Here is a 21,897-nt window from a genome sequence, read left to right on the forward strand (position 1 = left end):
GGTGGACAGGAAGTGATGCTTTTACTGCCAACTGTTTGACCACTAATCTACATGTTTTAATTGTGATAATTATTCTACTTTAATTTGATTTGATAATATTATGCCAGAAGTGTGTTGACTCATTTCTAAAGTACATTTAATATAGCCTATAATTTTTAGGACGTGGTGAAAGAATAATATTTTCTCATTAATTGTGGAAATGATGAAAATATCCCGTTTAAATTTTGAAGCAACAAACGGAGCAGTGTCACAGGCGGAGCTGCACACAGGGTCAGCTCTATTACCAGCTCCTGCTCTCACTTCCTAAGGCTGGACCTGGACTCCTGCACCGTAAACCCGGATAAGTTGAATCTACTAAAAAAATAAAACAAGGTAACTTGTTGCCTTAAATTTTTTAAGTAATGAAACATTGGTTGAATAAGTGCAGTGGACTATGTTCAATGTACTTGAGGCCCTTTTGGAATGGAATGAAAGATTTAAGATTTAAGCTAATAACAGAGTTTCAGTAACTGAAGATACTTATAAGCAATCAGTCACCACCCATTTATTTAACTCAGCTTGTTAAGTAAGCACTACTCCATTAGCAATTGAACTAAATTGTATGTAATAATTGACCAAACTTATCTTTTATAGTTCGGACAAATTAAAATATGTCTTTTAATCAATCAAGCTGGGTAAATTAAATATATACACTTTTTTTAATTATTAAACATACATCTTTCCATCCAACCTCTTCCCCCTATCCTTTTGGGGGCTTCTCCCAGCTGACACAGGGCAAGAGGCAGAGTACACCCTGTACAGGTCACCAGCCTGTCGCAGGGCCAGCGCAGAGGACCATTCACACCTGTGGGCAGTTTAGGGAGACCAATTAGCCTAACCCCAGTAACTGCATGTCTTCAGATTGTGTGATGAAACCCACGGGGAGAACATGCAAACTCCATGCAGTAAGAGGCGGAATCGAACCCAGACCTTCTAAGTGTTATGACACAATCAGATAGACCATCAAAAAGTCCAGTCTACTCAGAATTGATAAGTAATGTTGCGAAATGACAGCTGTTTAAGTGATATAAACTCAGGTTATTTCAGTAGGAGCTGCTGATTGGACTTAAAAACACGATTACAATAAAAAAGGACATGAAACAGTTCAGCTTACACAGCATTAACAAGTAATGTTCACATAATGGGCAATTTTAAGTAATATGAACCCAATATTTTTAAGTTGGATCAAAATCTGGGTTTACAGAATCTGTGGGCTGTTTCTTCAGAGAACAAGTGATGAAATGCCACTATTCTATTAACTGTTGTCTTTTTAAACTCCCATATATTGTGATTTGTCCTTGTCTTTCTGTGCTCATCTTTTCTCTCCTGCCCCCCCCCCCCCCCCCCCCCCCAACCAACCAACCAACCAACCAGTACTGCTGGAGGTCTTAAAAATGTCTTCCTTACACCGTCGCCTTGTGTTTCCCACTAAGGGAAACTGATCATTTGGGTTCATTGTAGCATCTTTATCTTGCCACATAACGTGTCTTGACTGTTGGCGCTATATAAATAAAACGGACATTAAATGAATTGCCTGAAACATTGGCCAGGTAAGTCCACTATATCTAGATTTAAGGGTAGATTTAATGTTTTCACAGCATTTTACGGGGCAATATTTTATTTATTTGTCTTCTCACTCCCAAACCTTTTTTTCACTTTGAAGCAAGGAGAGAAGTCCATGTTGTCTGCAGAGAAATGCGCAGAATCCAAGCGGACAGAGTCGCAGAGCTCCCTTTTCCCTCAGTTGTGTCCTTTGATTTTGGAGGCGCTCGCCGGAAGTGCGTTATGAGACTGTTTGGCTTGGGCGCTGAGCACAGACGTCCAGCGTATTGTAGTGTGTGCAGCAAGAAGGAGAATGGTGAAACATGGTGAGGTTATGATCGAGTCTCTAACTTTCCGCGTCCTCGTGTAACGGGGTGGGTCCAGCGTTGGTTTCGCTGGTTAAATATCCTTCAGCCTGACCGCTGGCAGTCTGACTCCTGGCCGTTTTCACGGGGGGAGTGTAAGTAAATGAAAGCGTTGTTGGGAGCCGTTGAACAAAGAGCTTTTCTTCCTTCTACTATTGTTTCCAAGTGGAGCGCCTGTTTTCCATCCGATCCAAAGGCGGTTTCGAACCGTAAAAGTAAGTTAACTTATCTGAAGTTTTCTCCTTTTTAAAAGGGGACGAAAACGTGCGTTTGTGTGGCTAAATTTATTCACATACGCAGTGAGCAAATCCGTGTGTCCGCCTGGCTAAACTGATTTGATACAAAGCTAGCTGTAAGTTCACACAACAGTGCGTATAACTGAGGCATAGTTGCTACACACAGGTCTAACTCAGAGTTGTAACTTCTGCTGAACTGTAATGTGTGCGCTTTCAGTGTAAACCAAACCCGCTGATTGGTTTTGTTTTCGTGAGCGAGGGGAACAGACTGATTTAACGCTCCACAAGTTATTATTCTCTGACGTCACAGGGTTAACTGCGTTATGGATGGGGCTTTCTTTCATTCTCAGGGTCGTGGGGTTTCCACAGCAACAGCGTACGCACAAGTCCACGTTAGCCTAACGATGCCCCCCCCCCCCCCGTGAAGAGAGACTCACACCAGTCTCCATTTTTAAATCTGGAAGTTCTGTGTTGTCTTTCTTATCGCAGCCAAAACATTAAGGCAAACTTTTCTTTGTGTATTTAACCAGCGGCTTCTGGGGGGACAGTCCACGTGGCCACTGCTTGTTGAGATTGCCATGCTGCTTCTGTTGACAGGTGAGGGGTGGCTTGTGCTCCAGTCATGACCTCTGGGAATGGGAACACTAACAGCACCCAACACAATGGAGAGCATAAACCCGCCCAGGCCATAGTCAAGTCTCACATCCTCACCCATCTCATAGAAGGCTTTGTTATCCAGGAGGGTGCTGAGCCTTTCCCTGTGAGTACTGGAGCCACACGTCTGTCAGAACAAGTGAACATGTTGACTTCATGTACGAATGCACGTTCTGGTTCGTCCTCTGTCAAAGTGGCAACATCTTAATAGGTTAGATTTCAGAACATCGCTCTCAGCGCAGGAGAAGTCTGAATGCATGATGCTACATTAACAGATGGACTGGCACAAGATGAGGAATGTGCCCAGTGTCTTCAGTCTTTGCTTATTATAAGAAATTATTATTTTGGAGAATGCTCTAAAAAGCAATAACATGAAAAGTAAAAATAAAAAAAAACTTTTGGCCTCATTCTGCTCAAACTAATCAATGACCGTGCCTTAAAGTGAACACTAAACACTGCATGTATAAAGGCTAACAGCATGGAGCCTTACTCTAAAAACCCATCGATTTAACACTGAGCTGGATTTAAGAAATAAGGGTTTTAGTTTTTAGAGCATGTGTAGCGCCATCTTGTGCCAGTACAGAATGTGTCATCATCAGTAGGGTGTAACGGTACAGAAACCACGGTTCGATTCATTTGCATATATGAAACAGTTATTTCTGGATCACATGATGACTAAAACAAATTATTTAGAACTTTGTTATTCCTTGCAAACAATAACAAAAATAACTTCCAATGAACATAAAAGCCACATTTGACTAGAAAACAAATGAAAATGGAAAAAAAGTAACTGATGATTATTGATCAGTGTCTACTGCACATCACCTGAGGTCTGTTAATGTTTCACTGCTAAAACACAGTGCAACACAACATTCCTCAGAAAAAGCTGACACAATAATCCTCTTCATGAGAAACAAAATTAATCCGTATCTACAAGTCACCTTAATATCACCTCATGCTTATTTTTTTCACAATATTGTCGCAATTACTGATTTTGTTTTTTTTTTCCCTCAGCAGATCAGACCTGCAACCCTCCCGTTTATGGACAGCTGGTATTTGCCAAAAAATGATTGAGTGTATCTAAACTGTTGTAAAATGACTTTCTGGCCCATAATCTGTGAAACATATGTCAAACTTATCTCTATCTACAGAACCAGACAAAAGTTTGAGTATCAAATAATTTTGAATAAGAAACAACTTTCCTGTCACAGGGTAGAAGCTGCAATCACTTTTTGGCAAAGTCACTTTCATATATTCTTTATTTATCAGGGTAAAAAGTGTCATTGACATTGAAAATGACTTTTTAAAGAGAGCAAGAGGGCTGCAGAAATTGTAACAAATATAACTTCACAGTTCTATAAAGATATTTTAATGGCCAAAAAGGACTGGGTTGATTTTAATGTGGATACAATAACGCAGTCATAAAGATACACGCAAAACAGGTCATTTCTTCATTTTGTCATTTTATATATAAGCCCTTCATAAATCCCGTTAACTACAGTCTGTTTACCAATATAGGCAAAGACATTACAATTAGAAGAAACACAGAAACATCAGAAATCTTTTTGGCACAGCACCTGCTGAACAGCAGCAGCTACAATGATGTTCGATGATGTTAGATCTACTCTGAAGAACGGTTCAGTAACAGCAGATAACAGTAGCTTACTGCCACAAAAACAGAAGCAGATACCGGCAGAAGTCCTGTTTGTTTCGCCTCAGTATCGCTGTCATCGAGCAGAAGGGAGCAATCACTACACACTCATTTAAAGTCTTACAAACACATATACTCACTCATTAACTAACACACTTAAACAGGTGCACATACGCTCACTCACGTGCTCTAAAACATACTGTCAGGATTCTCCCATTCTTTAAGTACGGTTAACAATAATGTCAGAAGGACTTACAAGAAAAGAGAGCAGAGGCCTTTTTTTAATTTATGCCATAATTTGGTTGTATATATTACTTTTTAAGTAACTTCACTTAACATTGTTTATTTGTATTTTATTTTTGTAATTTATTTATTTTGCATTTAAAATGTTTAAATGTTCTTTAAAAAGTGAAAGTGATTTAATATAGCATGCAAATACACTAAAAGGTTAGCTCTTGTCACATATTATAAAGAATTTAACTATTAAAATATTTAAATTTCTAAAGAGAAAATTAATGAGCTGTTCATTGTGTGAGACCTGTCGCGCTTTCGTTTTAAAATACTTAATATTGTTCATTAATAAGTCAAAAGTGTTTCTCATCCAATTACTCGATTACTCGATGGCATAATCGATAGAATACTAGATTACTAAAATAATCGATTGCTGCAGCCCTACTTTAAAATTACCACGAGGAGGTCATCCCTGAGATTGAACCTGTGGGTAAATCGTGTTTTTTTGTATTAATATGACTCCGATGTAAGTGACTTTCCAAGTTTGAGGTAAAACCAGCGCAGCCACCACACATCGGCTACTTTTGGATTTGGATTTTGTAATGGAGTGAAAGATGGTCTGCGGGTCATACAGTCTTTTGTGATTTTTACTGTACTAAGGTAATTAGTTCAGTTACATTTAACTCTGAAGGAATAAGTTAATCTGTGGTGGCTTGAAGCGTGTCGGAGGCCTAGTGAAACAAGGTGATGTGTCAGAATTTGTGCAGTAGATATCACAAAGGAATTTACAGCTATAATAATTAGTGTTAGAGTGGAAATGCAAAGGTTTCTGAGGTGTCAGGAACCGGTGTCACCATGAGAAGCTGCCATACAGAATGTGCGTGAGTAATTTCTTAGTGAATTAGTCGTGAAATTTGCACACTGCAGTGACAAATTATTTTAGATAAGCTCTGGACTAGAGAAAGAGCTGAAACTCTTAGCAAGGGAGCACTTTGAATAATCCATACAAGCCTTTCCTGCCTCTGTGATATTTGGAGAGTCGCGTGGATGTTTGTCGTGTAAAAATGACACACAAATAGCTACCACAGCTGAAAGCATACTGAAGCTTTCAAGCCACACCATCCTAAAGACGTCTGCGTTCCACTGCTGATCCCCATGGGCGACAGCGTCTCACTCTGCATGTCACTAGAGCCTGGCATACTTTTGTTGGAGGAGGGCGCTTTTGCACCCCTCACTCTTACTTTTGATCCAATGCAGCTGCAGGTTGAAAGGGCAGAGCATGTTGTTTACCCTTTTTGTCTTCCTCAGCATCAACGTGGAAGTCTTTTTAACCCTGTGGTTCTGGGATCCTCGTGCAATAGCTGGCATGAACCCAGGTGGTGCGACCCTTGAACTTCACTGCTGTCTGTGTTGTCAGTAGTACCTGGATTGGTCCCTGCCACTGTTGTTGTTCCAGCTGGTTCTCTGGAGATCTGATCAGCACCCAGTCTCCTGGCATGAGAGGGTGTAGGCTTGTTTGTTTGGGCTGTTTGTGGAAGTGCTTCTTGAACCTGCTTATGAAGAGACCACAGAGTAGATGAATAGCATAACATTTCATCCCCACAGTATATTTGGATAGGGCAGCAGCGGTGGAGGTCGTAGCTCCCTTCTCAGGTTGATCCTCCTGAGGACTGACGAAGTGGATGCTGTGCTGGGCTTTCTTCAACACTGCCGAGGTCTTAAGGCCTTTACACACACCTTTACTGTGTGAACAAACACATCTGACCAATCAGAGCACTGCATTTGGCGACTTGAGCTCATAGCTCAAAACAGGCACCGGTATGCAATGATATGAAAATAGTAAAATTATACTATTCTTCCTCAGACACACAGCTAGACGCTGCTCCGGGTCACTCAGCTCTCTGGAATTTTTTCTTTGGCTCCTCAGACGTGATCCCAACTCTGCCAACAAGAGCTAAAACTGCCCCACTGACATCCTGAAATATGTAAATATCAAATAATGTCCATTATGTCCCTACCAGTCACGGGGCATGATTAGCTAGGGATGGTAAGGAGATGCACCTACCAGTATTCACTCAGCGGGTGTAATTAGCGCCACACCGGACCCGGATTTGTTGCAGAAAACCGCAAACCAATTCGCCTCACGTTCCTACCAATGTTAATTAACCCTTTGAATACATGTACAGGATCTGTCAGTGTGTTGTGGCACTAAAATGTGAGAATTAATTTGGTCTAAATAACTTTTTCTAGTATTATTTGTCGTGATAACTGGCATTACCTTTCTATTTATTTATTTATTTGTGTTTAATTTATAATGTATTTATTTATATTGCAATTTATTTAGATTTTTTATATTGTATTTATATTTTGTTTATATATTCTGTTCTTTTATTTTCAATTTAGTATTTATTTTCAAGAGATTGTAGAAATGCACCAAATTTCAAAGTATTCACTGTTCTTTAAGTGCAATAAATGCAGTGTTTACAAAGTTGGTGAATACGTAATCGTGTTAAATGATCGTGATTTCAATATTGACCAAAATAATCCTGATTATGATTTTCTCCGTTATCGAGCATCCCTATCAGACACGTGAGCCTTCCATCTCAGCTGACAAAGAGCTGGTTATAAGCCAACATTATGGCAGCTAATGTTAATGTTGCCCTCAGATAAATAGTTTGATTACATTCTCATACTTCTACTCTCTATTTGCTATGTGTTCACTAATGCTGGCAAACAGCAGCAAAAACAGCAGTGCTTACAATTCAAGATATCCTCAACAACTCACCTCAGTATCATCGGACAGAAGTGAGCTTCACGGAGTCAGTGACTCGTATTGGACTCCTTTCACAAAGTTACGGCTTCCTTCACAGTAAATAGACGTGGACACCTGACATATTGACAGTTTCAGTTGACTGCAATCAACTGAAACCTGTTTTCCTCAGTCAGTACAAATGAACGATCCAGCGTTTTATGCAGTGAGGATGTGACACTAATAATAAGATAATCTACCTTTGTGGGAGTACAGTTTAGGTAGCTGCTCTGCATTGTGTTGGCACGTGGCATCGAAGAAGTGAAGGAAATGTTGAGTCTTCCTAAACCTAGTTACAGCATTTTCAGTAAGACATCTACTGTAATAGAATTTATTCTCCAGTGCTGTTATCCAGTATTGTAAATTTAAATGGTCAGACAAAAGAGGGTTTTCAGGAAATACTGTTACATGTTCAGTTTCTGTGTCATATGTCAGGGCAAGATCCAGACTGGTTGAAACAGTGACTCAGTCATGCAGTGCTGACTGTTGTCATTTTCAGCATCTACAAGGATGGTAAAATCAATCAATCCATCCAGCCATTCTTTTTGGTCACGCCTAAGCAGAGAAACCCAGACCTCCCCCTCTCCAGCCACCTCCTCCAACTTATCCAGGGGAACACCAAGGCGTTCCCAGGCCAGCTGAGAGATAAAATCTCTCCAGCATTTGTCCTTGGTCTGCCCCGGGGCCTCCTCCCGGTAGGACATGCCGGGAACACCTCACCCAAGAGGCGCCCAGGAGGCATCCTAGTCAGATGCCCGAACCGCCGCAGCTGGCACCATTTGATGTGGAGGAGCAGCGGCTCTACTCTGAGCCCCTCTCATGTGACTGCACTCTTGATGTTAAAAATCACCTTCAATAATCATTTGAACTAAACCAAATATTAAATTTGATTTAGAAAGTCTGACAAATCAGATTTCAAATTAATTTGGTTGATGAGCTAAAGTCAACAATACCAGCAACTCCTCCTCGGCCTGTGCTCCGAGGGGGTGTTGAAACATTTACACATTTTCATACTGCTATAACCAGGTTTTTATAAGGAAGAATATTAAAGGTGTTGATCACTTATTAAATCATTTACTAACAGGAATTTAAAATAAAGACCTCATGTTTAATAGTACTCATTTAAATGCTAGTTTTTATTCTGAAAAATCTTTTGTTAATTTTTGGTTTATTTTTAGATGGTCTGGGAGCAGACACAGTCTGGATATCGAATTTTGGGGGGCTGACAGGAGGAGGGAAGCTGCAGAGAGGCGTGTAAGACTCTCACTCTGCTTCCTGATCCCAGCTCTGGATAGTCATGTTTTGGGAGATTTAATAAATTCACCCAAATTTCTCAGAATGAGAGCTGCAGCATCCAAAGTGTGATGGATGCTGGTTTTCCTCAGAAAGTTTTACAGCTATCTGTAAAGTCCACATCATTTTCTGGGTGACACATACTAACAGGCTGCACCATCATAAACCGGGTTTTGGCATTTAAAAAAGTAATGTCAGTGTTTATGCAGAAAGTGCAGTTACGAGCGTGTGTGTCAGAGGTGGGAACTCAGATTTTTCCAGCTGACCCTGTTGCCTAAATATTTCTGGGAGGAAAATATTTAAGTCAAGCTCACAAACCTATTTACTAACATTTGCAACATGCAGTTTACTGCTAATTATGCCAATATTTAATGCCACTAAAAGCATGTCTTATTTTTTGCACTTGATATTGAATTGAGTGTTTAGAAAACAGAAACCTTAACTTTTGTAACATGTTACAAAAGTTGCACTGTTGCACTTATAGGTGTAGTTGCACTGTAACTACACATCGACTCCATATTAATTTTAGTGACCTCCAGTTTATGCAAGTTGGTGTCATTATTGTCAATGTCAATAACTCTTACCAAACTTATACTTATCCCCACCCTTACCCCGATCATTACTTTAAAGGCTGTTATTTGCTGTTTTTGTTCATTTGCCAATTTCTACATAGAAGTGGGCTAGAGTTACTCCTGTTTGTCTGCCTCCTAAAGCCAGAGGCTCATTGGTGTACATTCTAAGGTTTAAGAGAGAGCCACCTCAAGTATTTTATTATCCACTATTAGCATGATGAGAATGATTGACAGTTATGCCACTGGGAAAGCCTCATTCACATACAATCATGCATATGAATGATTTTAGCTGACAGTAATTAATGAGCATAAGGTCACTGGTATCGGTTTAACAGCTTTTTTTTTTTGTCTACAGGTGGAACGTCCATCTTTCTCAATAGAGAGTCTAAGAAGGCATACGGCAGACTCAAGCATGGACGGCCTGTCAACAAAGGGTTTGTCAGATTTAAATATTTCTTTGCTTCTTTTTGCTGTTTTGGTGGCTCATGGTGGCGCGATACCAAGATACTTTGTGTAGTCTTGTCCTTTGATTTATAACCCGTCGGTATGCAATAGTGACGCAGAGTTGTGTGTTTAATCTGGTTAGCTCATCATATTGAACTGAATGATAATGACCCTGAAAGGAATCTGACTTTACATGTGAATTACAGCATGCTTGTGATCCTGGCTGCAGTGCAGCATATATGGTACCAACATCAGTTTGTCCTCCTATTTTCCAACACTCAGTAGGGTTTTGAAAGGTCCTTTATGATGAATCTAAAGATGTATTCACATTGTGTGATCTGCAACGCGCCTGAGCATGTTTGACCCCCAAAGTCTAACACTTCTTTGACAGCTGGCTCTGTGAAAATCACTATGTTTAGTAATTTTCACATTTTTAAGGCATATGAGAGGATAGTATGTCACCACTTCCAAAATCAGCAAGACTCTCATGTAAAAAAAAAAAAAAAAAAAAAAGGCTGCTTGTTGTCTCTCAAGAAAATGGAGTATGCTAGCTGATCATATAGCAGGTCTTTGGGAATCCGACCATCCTGCATAGTCAGGTAACTTACCCAGCTGAAAGGCCTTTGGGTGGCAGGTGATCCTCAGGTGACTGCCAAGAGGGAGGTCTGGGATTTTCTGCTTAGGCTGCAGCTCCCACGACCCAGCCCCAGATAAGTGGAATAAAATTGATGGATGATTTACTGTTTTGTTATCATTTTAGATTTTACCTTTTATTGAAAATTGGTGTCATGAATTCATTTATCATCATTCATAATGATGTGCTTTTATCATATTTTAATACATCGTGAACCCATTTTCATGTCATATTTAACATCAGTTTATTTTATCGATTTAATTATGTTCACTATCAGTTTGGAGTATAACGAGCAATGTTCATAATACATTTCAACATTGTCCATTAATAAGTCATTAAATTTAACTTGATATCTGAGTGTTTAATTTTAGACTAGCTGGTTAGTCTTAAATTTTAGATAGAAAGCACTTAGGTATAGAAAGAATTGCTGGTATGAATGTGTGTGAATAGGTGAATGAGGCATGTTGTGTAAAGTGCTCTGAGTGCTCAAAGTAGAGTAGAAAAGCACTCTATAAGAACCAGTCCGTTGACCATTCACAGTTCAGTGAAGATCTTTGGGTGATGATGATGATGATGATGATGAGGTCTAGCTGTTGCCATTGATGAGATCTAGGGTGTCACCAGGATACTCTGTGCCTGGACTTAGTAGAGAAGAACACGTTGGTTATACAGAGGTCATGGTAAAAGCATATCTCTAGCAGTTTCTGTCCATTGTCATTTAACTTGCAAACTTGCAAAAGCCAAAATTTCCAATACAGTGAAGCCAAGACGCATTGCATAGGCAATAAAAGCTGCAGCTATGTCTAGATGTTCTGTGTTGGAGATTTGTTTTCTCAAATTCTTGATAGAACTCCCCCTTTATCCGAACAGAAGAACAAAATGTAGGAGCGTAGATGCTCAAAATATTTATCGGGCCTGAGATAAACCTTGATTATGCTCCTTGGCGGCCATGGACAGCTGGTGACCCAATGGCTAAGTAGGCATTTCAGTTATACAGTAAAAATTGGAATAAAATGGCCCATGGAATCCTATCTTACGTGTAAGTTGGATAAAATCCGATTCTTCAAAATTCTTCAGACAATATCAGACAGTTTGGGGTCTAATATCAAATTTTTCTCCAATGACTTTCAGCTTCATCTCTGGATTTGCTTCTGCAAATTTTATAATCTTGTATGTTTGCTCGTAAGTGCGACTTTGTGGCTTATGCTTGACTCCTGCGCTTGACATGATTGTCTCTGGTGAAAGGAACTGATTCGCCCAGCCAATCCAGATGTCACATGACTGTATAGACACTCAATCTCCAGGCATTGTTACTGTGTGTAGCTGCGCGTGAACGAGCCGATGTGTGGAGTTTGGGTAGATTGTAATTTGATCACATTTAATTGGAAATGTATTACAATGGGACGAGATTTTTCCTCCGAGGTAGGTGAAAATCCAACTCGTATGATCCAACTTAGGAGACGATTTTATTGGAATTAAAGTTAGGAAAAATTGGGATCTGCACAAGCCATCCGACTAGAGCGAAAATCTGATTTGTGCGACTTCAATTTAGGCGATTTTTACTGTACTTTGAAATCCGCTGCCCGGGGCACATGTATAACTAAATTCACCACAGACAAGTCCGCGTGGTCACAAAAACAGGCAGGCATGTGGATGTTCCCATGGACCCTCATGCTCACCATCTGATGACGAAATCTGTGTCATTCAAATCCTTGTAGACTCATGGACAAAGAATAACTGAGGATATAGATGTTAGGTGGGAGAGAAACTAACGTGTGCCTTTTACATGGTGGTTCAATAGCAGAGAATTTCTTACTGCAAAACCAATGCTGTGCGGTCTATATTCAATAACTGCTGTTCACAATCTCCATTAACCTGGTCCTCTGTAATATATATTTATTAGGAACACCACATAAGAAATCATCCTTTTCAAACTTAGAAATAAAAAAAAAAAAGATTACTCATCTATATTTCTTACATCTTACACTATTTCCTATATATATATTTATGTATGTTTATTTATTTTATATTTTTTGCACTGTTACTCAAGACCTCTGCACAAGAATTCCTATGTACCCAATCCTTCCATGCGAGTACAAATGGCAAATAAAGTCTCTTGAATCTTGTTCTGGTTATAATCCAAAAGAATGTGTAGTCTTTTGATAGACGTCTGGTCTCTTGCTGTGTAGCAATGTCAATTTTAGCTCCCAGTTCATTTTTTTTTTTCTGCCATTGTCAGCTTGTAGCAGTTCATCTGAGGCCAGGGTACAGTGCCCTAATATTCCAGCTTGCTAGCTGCAAAGTTGGTGGTTTGTCACTTCCTTCGATGCCTGGGTGGTGCATATAGGGGGTCCTTGGATGCCCAATCATCAGGCGTCCCTTCTTGGCTGCACTGATGTAATCCAAAGGAAGGCAAAGCTTTGGGTGATCAGTAAGACTATAAACGTGCTATTTAAGTTCTTACCTAGTGTTCCCGCTCTGCATTTGACATTAACATTAAAAGTGGGGGTGCTTTAGGCTAATAGTACAGTAGCTGAACATGAGTCATATAAAAGCAATTAAGGCATACCAGGACTCTGATTTCCCTTTAAATCCTTCTTATTTGTCAGTCAGGTAAGTTCTAAAATGAACTTGTTCAAACCTGCATTGTATATGTGACCACAATCTATAAAACCCCCTCATGTGCCTTAAATGTCCCTAAACAGAATTCAAGTTACATCCTGTTAACCACTTGTTCTGTTTTACATTGAGTTCCTCACTGCTGTGGTCTGTGAGTGAAGGCGGTGCCTGCTGGATGCAGTTCTTCTTGCTGGATGTTTGGAGATTTCTGTGAGCATCACAAAATTACTATAAAAATGAAATCAAACAGATTGTGTTGACTGTGTTTCCTCAGAGGTAAAGGGCCAGCAGGAGCCCATGCTGACCTGTGAGTTGTGCGGTAGGGTGGATTTTGCCTACATCTTCAAAAGGTCTAAGAGGTTCTGTTCTACAGTGTGTGCTAAACGGTAAGATAATTTTTTATCAGAATCAGAATCTTTATTGTCATTGTACACAGAAGTTGCACAACGAAATTTAAAATGCATTCCTTTCTAGGTGCCTCAGACAATAAATAATAAAATAATAAAAATATGAGTGATAAAAATGATTACTAAAATACAGTGCATTCCATTTTCACAATTCACTGTGGTTCTGTCTTAATATTGGCTCCAAGCTGATACTTTATACACTATTTCTCTCCCATGTGCAGTGAATTGTTGTGCTGTAGTTTGAGCAATATGAAGTGTCTTGGGGCGACTGTTGTGAATTGGTGCTAAAATTGAATTGAAGTAAAAGAACACTGCTTCTGAGGAATATAAGGGAACACGTTAATTCAAAGTGAATGTGCAGGCCACACCTGACGTAAAGATCTGGTACTGTCTTGTTAATGATGCGCAGATTTTGAGCTTACCTTGTTTGCTGTCCTTATAGCTACAATGTGGGATGCACAAAGCGAATGGGTCTGTTCCCAAACCGCAAAACCACCCTGGAGAACATGAAGAAACAAAAAGCTCTGAATGGAAATCACAAAAACACCATCTTAGAATCTAAAAAGAAGGTGAGATGGCTTTTTCAGATTTGTAGCAACGATTACTTACCCTAATAAAGTGAAGGATAACTGACCTCTCTCTACACTCTTGGGATCATGAAGTGGTCTGCAAAGGTTTGCCCACCCTTAGAAATTATATTGTGTGTGTATATGTATGATTATATAACTATATAAACACACTAATGCCAGGTGGCTGGTGGAGCTAAGAGCAGATCACACCAACCTCCCAGAGCAAGAACCAGTCAAAATCACAAAGACAGACATCCAAGAACGAGTCTGTGGAGTCTCAGGACCTGACATGATCTGCACCTACTGGCTGTACATGCTAACAGCACTCCATGGATGCCTAGCAGCACACATGAAGGGGCTGCTAACAGCAGGCACTCTTCTGTTTTTTTGTCCCTCTTTGGTTTCTTAAGAGGACAGGGGTCCATTTGGAGGGACAAATCATTCTTAAAGCAGTGGGAGCAATAATCCACATATCTGCTCGGGAGAACCAGAGCCAAACCTGGGAGAGGGTTTAGCTGCCACAGGAGGGGTGGTTCACCTCACTGTGCTGAGTGATAGACAAACCCAAGTCTGCATGGAAGACAAGAAAGCTTAATTTAAACTAACCATTATATGGTAATATTTTTCCATATTTGGTGGCTGTGAGTGGGTTGTTCACCAGTCGGAAGGTCGGTGGTTTGCTTCCCAGCTCTTCCAGTCTGCATGTCGAAGTATCCTTGGGCTGCCCTGAAACAAGGCACTTAGGTATTGAAAAAGCCCTTAAATGAACGTGTGAATGAGAGCTAAAGCATTTTGCATGCTCAGATTAGAATAGCGCTATATAAGTACCAGTCCATACATTTCAGGGTCTGTAGTAACTTTGTTGACTTTAAAGATTAATAAAATATCTTGACCACAGCTTTATATCTAATGTATGTCTTATTCGTCATACTGATGTATTACATCTGTAATTGGGAGAAGAACATCTTTTTTTTTTAAGAAAAACATCATTATCATAAAACATCACTAAAGTCACGTTTTTTTCTTGGACATCCTCAGACTGCTCCCTCTGTTCAGAAGCCTGCCACTGCTCTATCTACTGTTCACTCAGTTCACCCTGCACAAGGAGAATCACATCAGTGTTCAGATTTGTCTGGCTACAAAAGACCCCTTTCCCCTGTGTCAGCTGCCCAGAGGGTGCCTGTGGTACAAGCCTCTGAGCTGCCCCTGCTGACCCATGGCTTCCTTCCCAGTGATCCAGGCCAGTGGAACATAGAGGACGTTTTTGAGTTCATCTCTTCTTTGCCAGGTGGGTGCTACCTCCAGTGTCGCCTGTGTTCATATCCAGATGTCCATATCGTTTCCCTTTGTTAGGTACCATATAGAGATACAGTATTGCGCACAAGTTGAGAGCCACGCCCGACTTATTTATTTATTTTTTCATATTTTGCTTCCAATGAGCCAGACTGACTTTTAAAGTGGTCTTGAAAGTTTTTCTTGGACGTTGGCTGCTTCTTCACTCATTTTTTATCCAGTCAGAGAAATATTTCATTTTTTGTTTAAGCTACTTAACATTGACCTATGAATCCTTCAAGTATTAAAAAAAGCACCAAACCCTAAAGGATGAACCAGTGTGGTCTACATGAAACAGACAACTTGGCAAAGAACCTATTTTAAATTGTATCTTTAGCTGTTTTGTTACAAAACACCTCTCAAAAAAATAGTTTTTAATTGAATCTATAAAACATGTCAAAGATAACAGTTTGTTAGGCATAAAAAAGTATCTCTAACAAACTGATACTGATAATCACTTGGTGTGGTGTGCAGTGTGTCCTTAAGAAACTTGAGGAAACTGGACAAGTGAAGGACAAAAGAAGTGGCAGGCCTAAAAAGCTGTCTACAGCAGATGAACAGTATCTGAAAATCATGTCAGGAAATAACAAATCCAGAGAAATACATCTGGGCCTCCAGTTGGGCCATCTACTGTTTGCTGAAGCCTCATCAGAAACAGGGAAACAGAGAAAAGGCTAGGCATGCCAAATTACACAAGAACTGGACTGAAAATCAGTGGTGGCAGGTCTTATGGAGTGATTAATCCAAATTTCAAATTGTTGTCAGTATGTACAGAGGAGATCAGGACAGGGGTAAAAAACTGAGTGTATACAGGCATCTGTAAACCACGGTGGAGGCTCTGTCATGGTTTGAGACTCCAGCTTGTTAAAATTGGTGAAATTATGAATGCAGAAGAGTGCCATCAGATTTGAATCCACCGTATGATACCATCTGAACAGTGTCCAGCAATGCCTTCATTGTGCTCCCAAACACACTGCCTCCCAGAGCCAGGATCTCAACATTATTGGAGCAACCTGGGATCATCGTGGCAGAGGATGGAACGAGATGCAGCCAACAGCCAAAGAAGAGCTTTGGAATGTCCTTCCAAAAGCCTGGAGAACTATTCCTGAAGACTGCTTCAAGACTACTGGAATTACTGCCAAAGTCTGCCAAAGAGAGTTTAGGCTCTGTTGACCAATAAAGGTGATCATACCAAAGATTGACTGTCGGGCTTGTTAGAATTGTAACAATTGTAAGTCTGTTTTTGTCTTAAATACTGTATTTCCATTTATGTTTGCACATTTTAATAAAGCACTGCAAAATATAAAGAAATGAGGGGTGGCTCCAGACTTTTGCACAGTACTGTAAGAAAGTGGAAAGCTCCCTTATTCTTCTACATTTGTGGTCTCAAGACACTTTTAATGTAAGTTTGTTGCTTTCAGCCACATGTAAGGACTTTCTCAGCCTCAATGTGCATTATGATTATGATTACCACCTGTTGATGACAGCGTCACACTGCAGTCATGTCCTGCTACATCAGACATAAGGAACACGGGTTCCTCGTTGTCAGCAGTCGCAGTGAGGGTCCTGAATAGTTGAATTCTGACGAACATAAAGAAAGAATGTCTGATAAAAAGTATGACATTAGGTAATAATGTAAAGCACATGAGACAGTTATGAGGCGGACTTCTTTAATATTAGTTCTCTGGATTTGATTTAATGCAACACATTACCAGAAGAAAAGACAAAGCTTCAAAGTAAAAATGAATTTTATTTTATCCTGATTAGTTTGTTTTCATAATAGCTGGAAGCCAAAATTCCAACTGAAATTAAAATCTGATGAAAGGGTTGATTGAAGAAAATAAGAACAACCCCAGGTTTGTTTTCAGCGCTGTAGCCAGGCTGACAAAGAGTCAGAGCTCTGTAGAGCCGAGTATTCCTTTCACTTTAACTAGTAGTGACTTCATGGATTTCTTTACAAATAAAATTTTAGACATTAGAGAAAAAAATTATTCAAAATCATCTCACAGTAACACTGTGAGAAATCTTGGAGTCATTTTTGACCAGGATATGTCCTTCAATGCACATATTAAACAAATATGTTGGACTGCTTTTTTGTATTTGTGCAATATTTCTAAAATTAGAAACATCCTTTCTCAGAGTGATGCTGAAAAGCTAATTCATGCATTTATTACTTCTAGGCTGGACTATTGTAATTCATTATTATCAGGCTGTCCTAAAAGCTCCCTGAAAAGCCTTCAGCTGATCCAAAATGCTGCAGCTAGAGTACTGACAGGGACTAGAAAGAGAGAGCAGATTTCTCCCATATTGGCTTCTCTTCATTGGCTCCCTGTTAAATCTAGAATAGAATTTAAAATCCTTCTCCTCACCTACAAGGTCTGAATAATCAGGCCCCATCTTATCTCAAAGACCTCATAGTACCATATCACCCCAACAGAGCACTTCACTCTCAGACTGCTGGCTTACTTGTGGTTCTTTGGGTATTTAAAATCAAGTGATGGAATTATTCCATCCATATTAAAATAGCATAAAGAAAAAAGTTATTTACTCAACAGCTCCGGCCCTACTGTGCATCTGATTTACTACTAGTGCCTAAACCAACCAACCCCCTAAAGACAACCCAGTGAGAGGAACTATAGGGTAGGCCATAATTTTGTAGGATTCCTTTCAAAGTAAAAGCCATCTGGACCATAACTCATTGATTTATGTCAATTTTTATTGTCTTGTTTTGAAAAAAAAATTACTGCGTTCCAGACCTGTTACCTTGTAAAGCTGATTGCAGCCATGATCAACTTGGGCCCCACACAGCAGCAGCAACACTGTAAGAAGTGAGGCTGATGTCTCCAGTACAACAAACAGGTTTTACCAGCATGGAGAATACCAACCCTCTGTGCAGATCAGGGTCAATATGTGCAGTTTTTAGTGAATCCTTAAAAAAAGAAATACTGATCATAAACTGAAAATAACACCTGGCTTCATCAGTTTATGTCTTCTGATTTAATAACCTTTTTGTTGCTCTTGGTGCTCTTTTTGCTTCTCTTTTCTTTCCAAGAGTTTTCTTCTACATTATGCTGGTGGTCACTCTGTAAGGACTCTGTGTGAGCTGACTGTTGTTGCTCTGTGGCTGCAGGCTGTCTGGAGATTGCTGAGGAGTTCCGCTCTCAGGAGATAGACGGACAGGCCCTGCTGCTGCTGAAGGAGGACCACCTCATGGGAACCATGAACATCAAACTGGGGCCTGCGCTCAAGATCTTTGCTCAGATCAGCATGCTCAAAGACTCATAGCCCATCCCACCCAACACATACACACGGTTCTCAACGGCAGCTCAGCTATTACTGGACTAACAGGATGTGCTCAGGATTCCCCGTGTCAATTAGCTCTAAGCTGAGTTCAAATCCCAGGCCGGCATTGGTTGATGTTGATGCTGACCTAACCACCCCACTGTTTACACTGATAACTTCACTGTGGCACTACTTCAGCTGTGGTTGGAGAGGGATGCTGTGTTATCTAGGCAGTGTAGAAAAATGTTTATACATTTAGTTTTTTATAGTGTGTTACCTTACCTTAGGTTTAGCATTTGATTTGTTCTGGAGCATGACTGTGAAGACTTCAGATGGGTGCTTGCTGTTCGGCCCCATATTCCAGGATCACTCTGTGCATCCTGCATAGAGTCGGTTATTCCTGACCCAGGACCTTTGGAACGCCTGGAAGGCTTTACTACTGACTCCTTGAACTTTGGATGCTTCTGTGTCTAGGCAGCTCAGTATTTGAGCTGTGGGAAAATAGGAACTTCAAAAAATAAATAAAATCAGTATTCCATGAAAGTTGGTAAAAACTCTGTAAACGTTAAAGATGCTGAAGCCAGGGAAATCATAAAGAAAGTAACTATTCATTTATTCAGTTTGAATAAAGGGCTGTGATTAAAAAAAAATTGTGTAAAATTAAATTCTTGGCTGGACATACGGTAATTAAAATAAGCTTTGTCCAGACCATCTGCTTTCCACAGCATTCAGATGGAAGGTGTGGAGCTAGCAGTGCCATAGCCAGGCTTTCTTTGTTTAGATGGTTGAAGTCCCTGTGAGAGAGAGCAGCTATGAAAACAGATTTAACTGCCTCAGCAGGCTGCCTGGATTCTGTGTGCTCACCTAAAGGGCCATTTAAACCGTACAAAACGGAACAATCAAGGATGGACTCCTAAGCCAAGACAAACGAGGAGTGCACTCATCTTTACTATGATAACTAGTAGGTGTGTCTGCCACCACTCAGCTGAAACTGTTGTGAAACTGCTGTAAAGTAGGCCTTTTAGGGTGGTCTTCAGGGTTACAGAATTGTCTCATATAATGCTTTTCCAAATGAGTTCTGACAGAATATACTGCCAGCTTGACAGCCAGCCTCTTAAGTACTTAAATGATGTCTTTATGAAAGTGACATGCTTCATTGCTGTGTGCCAGCAGTACAGTCTTTAACTGGTCCCAGACTCCAGTCTTTGCTCTAAGCCAGACAACATTGGGATTGTCAGAAAATGCCTTGATCAAATGAGCAGTTTGCTTATTTGTTTTTTGATTATCACTTTAGCAAGATTTACAAACACACTCAGTGACCGTCCTGCAGCAGAGCTGCTGTCTCCAGGTTGAGGCTGACCGCGTGAGCATCCATAAAACTGATGGTGTCCACTGATTCAGTCACATTTCAGTTCACCTGCGTGCACTGATGAAGCAGCCCTCTGCTCTGCGTCAGACAAAGCGAATGAGTGCACACCTGCCTTTCCTGGTGTTCCAGGCTGAGTTCCTGCACACAGAGGCTGAGTGCACTGAGTGTCTGTGCTGTGGTTGTTCAGGGTGATGGGAAAGCCATTTTGGATGCTGTCATCTTACTTTTACCAAAGTCAGTTGGAAGTGGAGCCAAACAGCTGTCATAACCTGCTTATTTCAAACAAATACCACAAAATGCCAGAATTTGTTTAACAAAATATAAATATTCTATTTTTTAAAGGGGGAAAAATTCATCACATTTTAAAAAGTCTCACACCACTACGTCCCAAAGTAGCCATAGTTTCCCCTCAGCACAGAGTGTTGACCAGGACCGTCTCACAGTTAATCAGCATTAAACAGCTCAGTGGCAGCTGACGTACAGCAGTGAGTTTTCACACGGAGAACTGTTTAACTGAATAAAGTCGTTAGATGAGAGAAAAGGATCACTTCTAAATGTTTTCACTGCATTTTTTTTTATGACTGTTACTTTTGGGGGTGTTATCACAACTCAAAGGTGTGTTAAGAGTTTGCAGCCACAGCTCACGGTCTTCAGCGTTTCTCTGTCCTCTGCTCTCCTGCCTGTGACCTTGAAATCAGCCTCAGCACCCTATGTTGAGCCCCCCAAAAGGACAGAGGAGTGGGGAAGCTTGCTCAAAGTGCTCTAATTGAGGGTTCACAGGTGTACCCTTTACCTGTGATGTATGGAAGAGGCATGTCACACCACTGGACTACTGGGAAGAGGACTCTGCATATATTACTTTGTATTCATAGGTTCATTTATTTAAGTTAGCAACTGATTGATCAAAGTTTCTGCCCTTTACTGTTTGTATTAAAAAAGGTTATCTTGTCACATTGTGTCATGTAGTGAATTTAATTAAAAGTTGTCATTAACACTATAATGCTCACATGATAGGTGAGAAATACAGGCAGTGTTATTTAACAAAGTGAGACATCCTTGTTAAAGCAATATTAATTAAATGACATCATTTGACAACTAAAACACAAATTGTTTGGATATAGCCCATTTACACCTGTATTTTAAGATTTCTAGTGGGAGGGGCTAAAGTAAAGGTGAGTATGGAACGTGTTGTATGATTCTTCTCAGCTCTGTGAGGTGGCTCTCAGCTCAGGTATCTGATAATAGGGAAACATTCTTGAATTTTGGTAATGGCCAATGTTTGGAAGCTACAATGTCATTTTACTGGGCACTTAGTTTGTTGTTGCCACTGAACGCCCAGATTATTATGGGATTATTTATTTAAAGAATGTGTTAAAGAATGAAAGTACAACTGATAAACCTAACCCAGATGACCTCTACTAATTGGAAGGTTGGTGGTTCAATTACCTCCAGTCTGTATGCCAAAGTGTCCTTGAGCATAATACTGAACAGTTCCTTGTGAGGGTGAATGGAAGATGCTGTCTAAAGTGCTTTGAGTAGAAAAGTATATAGAACCTTTAATGTGATGCAGACCCTCTGTGGTCAGTGACTGCCTAATGGCACCAAATGTTGACTAGATACCAGGCCATAAACAAAGGGAGGGGGAGGGGGAGGGGGGGGCAGGAATGTGGAGCTGAGAGGAAGGACTTAAATGTCTGATTGGTAAAGGGAGAGAACTGGCTTATATGATGGAGAGAAGGAAGGTGAATATATGGTGTGTGCAGGAGACCAGGTGGAAGAGAAGAAAGGCCAGGAACTGTTCTATCATGGTGAAGATAGGAAGAGAAATGGAGTAGTGGTAATCTTGGAG

General features: G+C 40.3%; 1 protein-coding gene across 7 annotated transcripts; it reads left to right on the forward strand.

Moving 5' to 3' along the window:
• The first annotated feature begins 1,768 nt into the window (after nt 1-1,768).
• Nucleotides 1,769-20,992, forward strand: LOC115782444 (polyhomeotic-like protein 2). 7 transcript variants are annotated; one of them, XM_030732594.1, is made up of 7 exons: nt 1,769-1,907; nt 2,780-2,942; nt 9,748-9,826; nt 13,364-13,475; nt 13,939-14,065; nt 15,104-15,353; nt 18,528-20,992. In XM_030732594.1, the coding sequence occupies exons 2-7, from the start codon at nt 2,805-2,807 to the stop codon at nt 18,680-18,682; spliced, it is 861 nt and encodes a 286-aa protein (XP_030588454.1). In that variant the 5' UTR covers nt 1,769-1,907; nt 2,780-2,804; the 3' UTR covers nt 18,683-20,992. The 7 variants fall into 7 exon arrangements, with proteins under 7 accessions (XP_030588454.1, XP_030588451.1, XP_030588455.1 ...); XM_030732591.1 differs by having other exon boundaries at nt 1,809-1,907; nt 2,713-2,942; XM_030732595.1 differs by lacking the exon at nt 2,780-2,942 and adding an exon at nt 2,713-2,779 and having other exon boundaries at nt 1,830-1,907.
• Nucleotides 20,993-21,897: the final 905 nt, after the last annotated feature.

The sequence above is a fragment of the Archocentrus centrarchus genome, chromosome 7 (genome assembly GCF_007364275.1).
Source record: "Archocentrus centrarchus isolate MPI-CPG fArcCen1 chromosome 7, fArcCen1, whole genome shotgun sequence".
In the NCBI taxonomy this organism is placed as follows: Eukaryota; Metazoa; Chordata; class Actinopteri; order Cichliformes; family Cichlidae; genus Archocentrus; species Archocentrus centrarchus.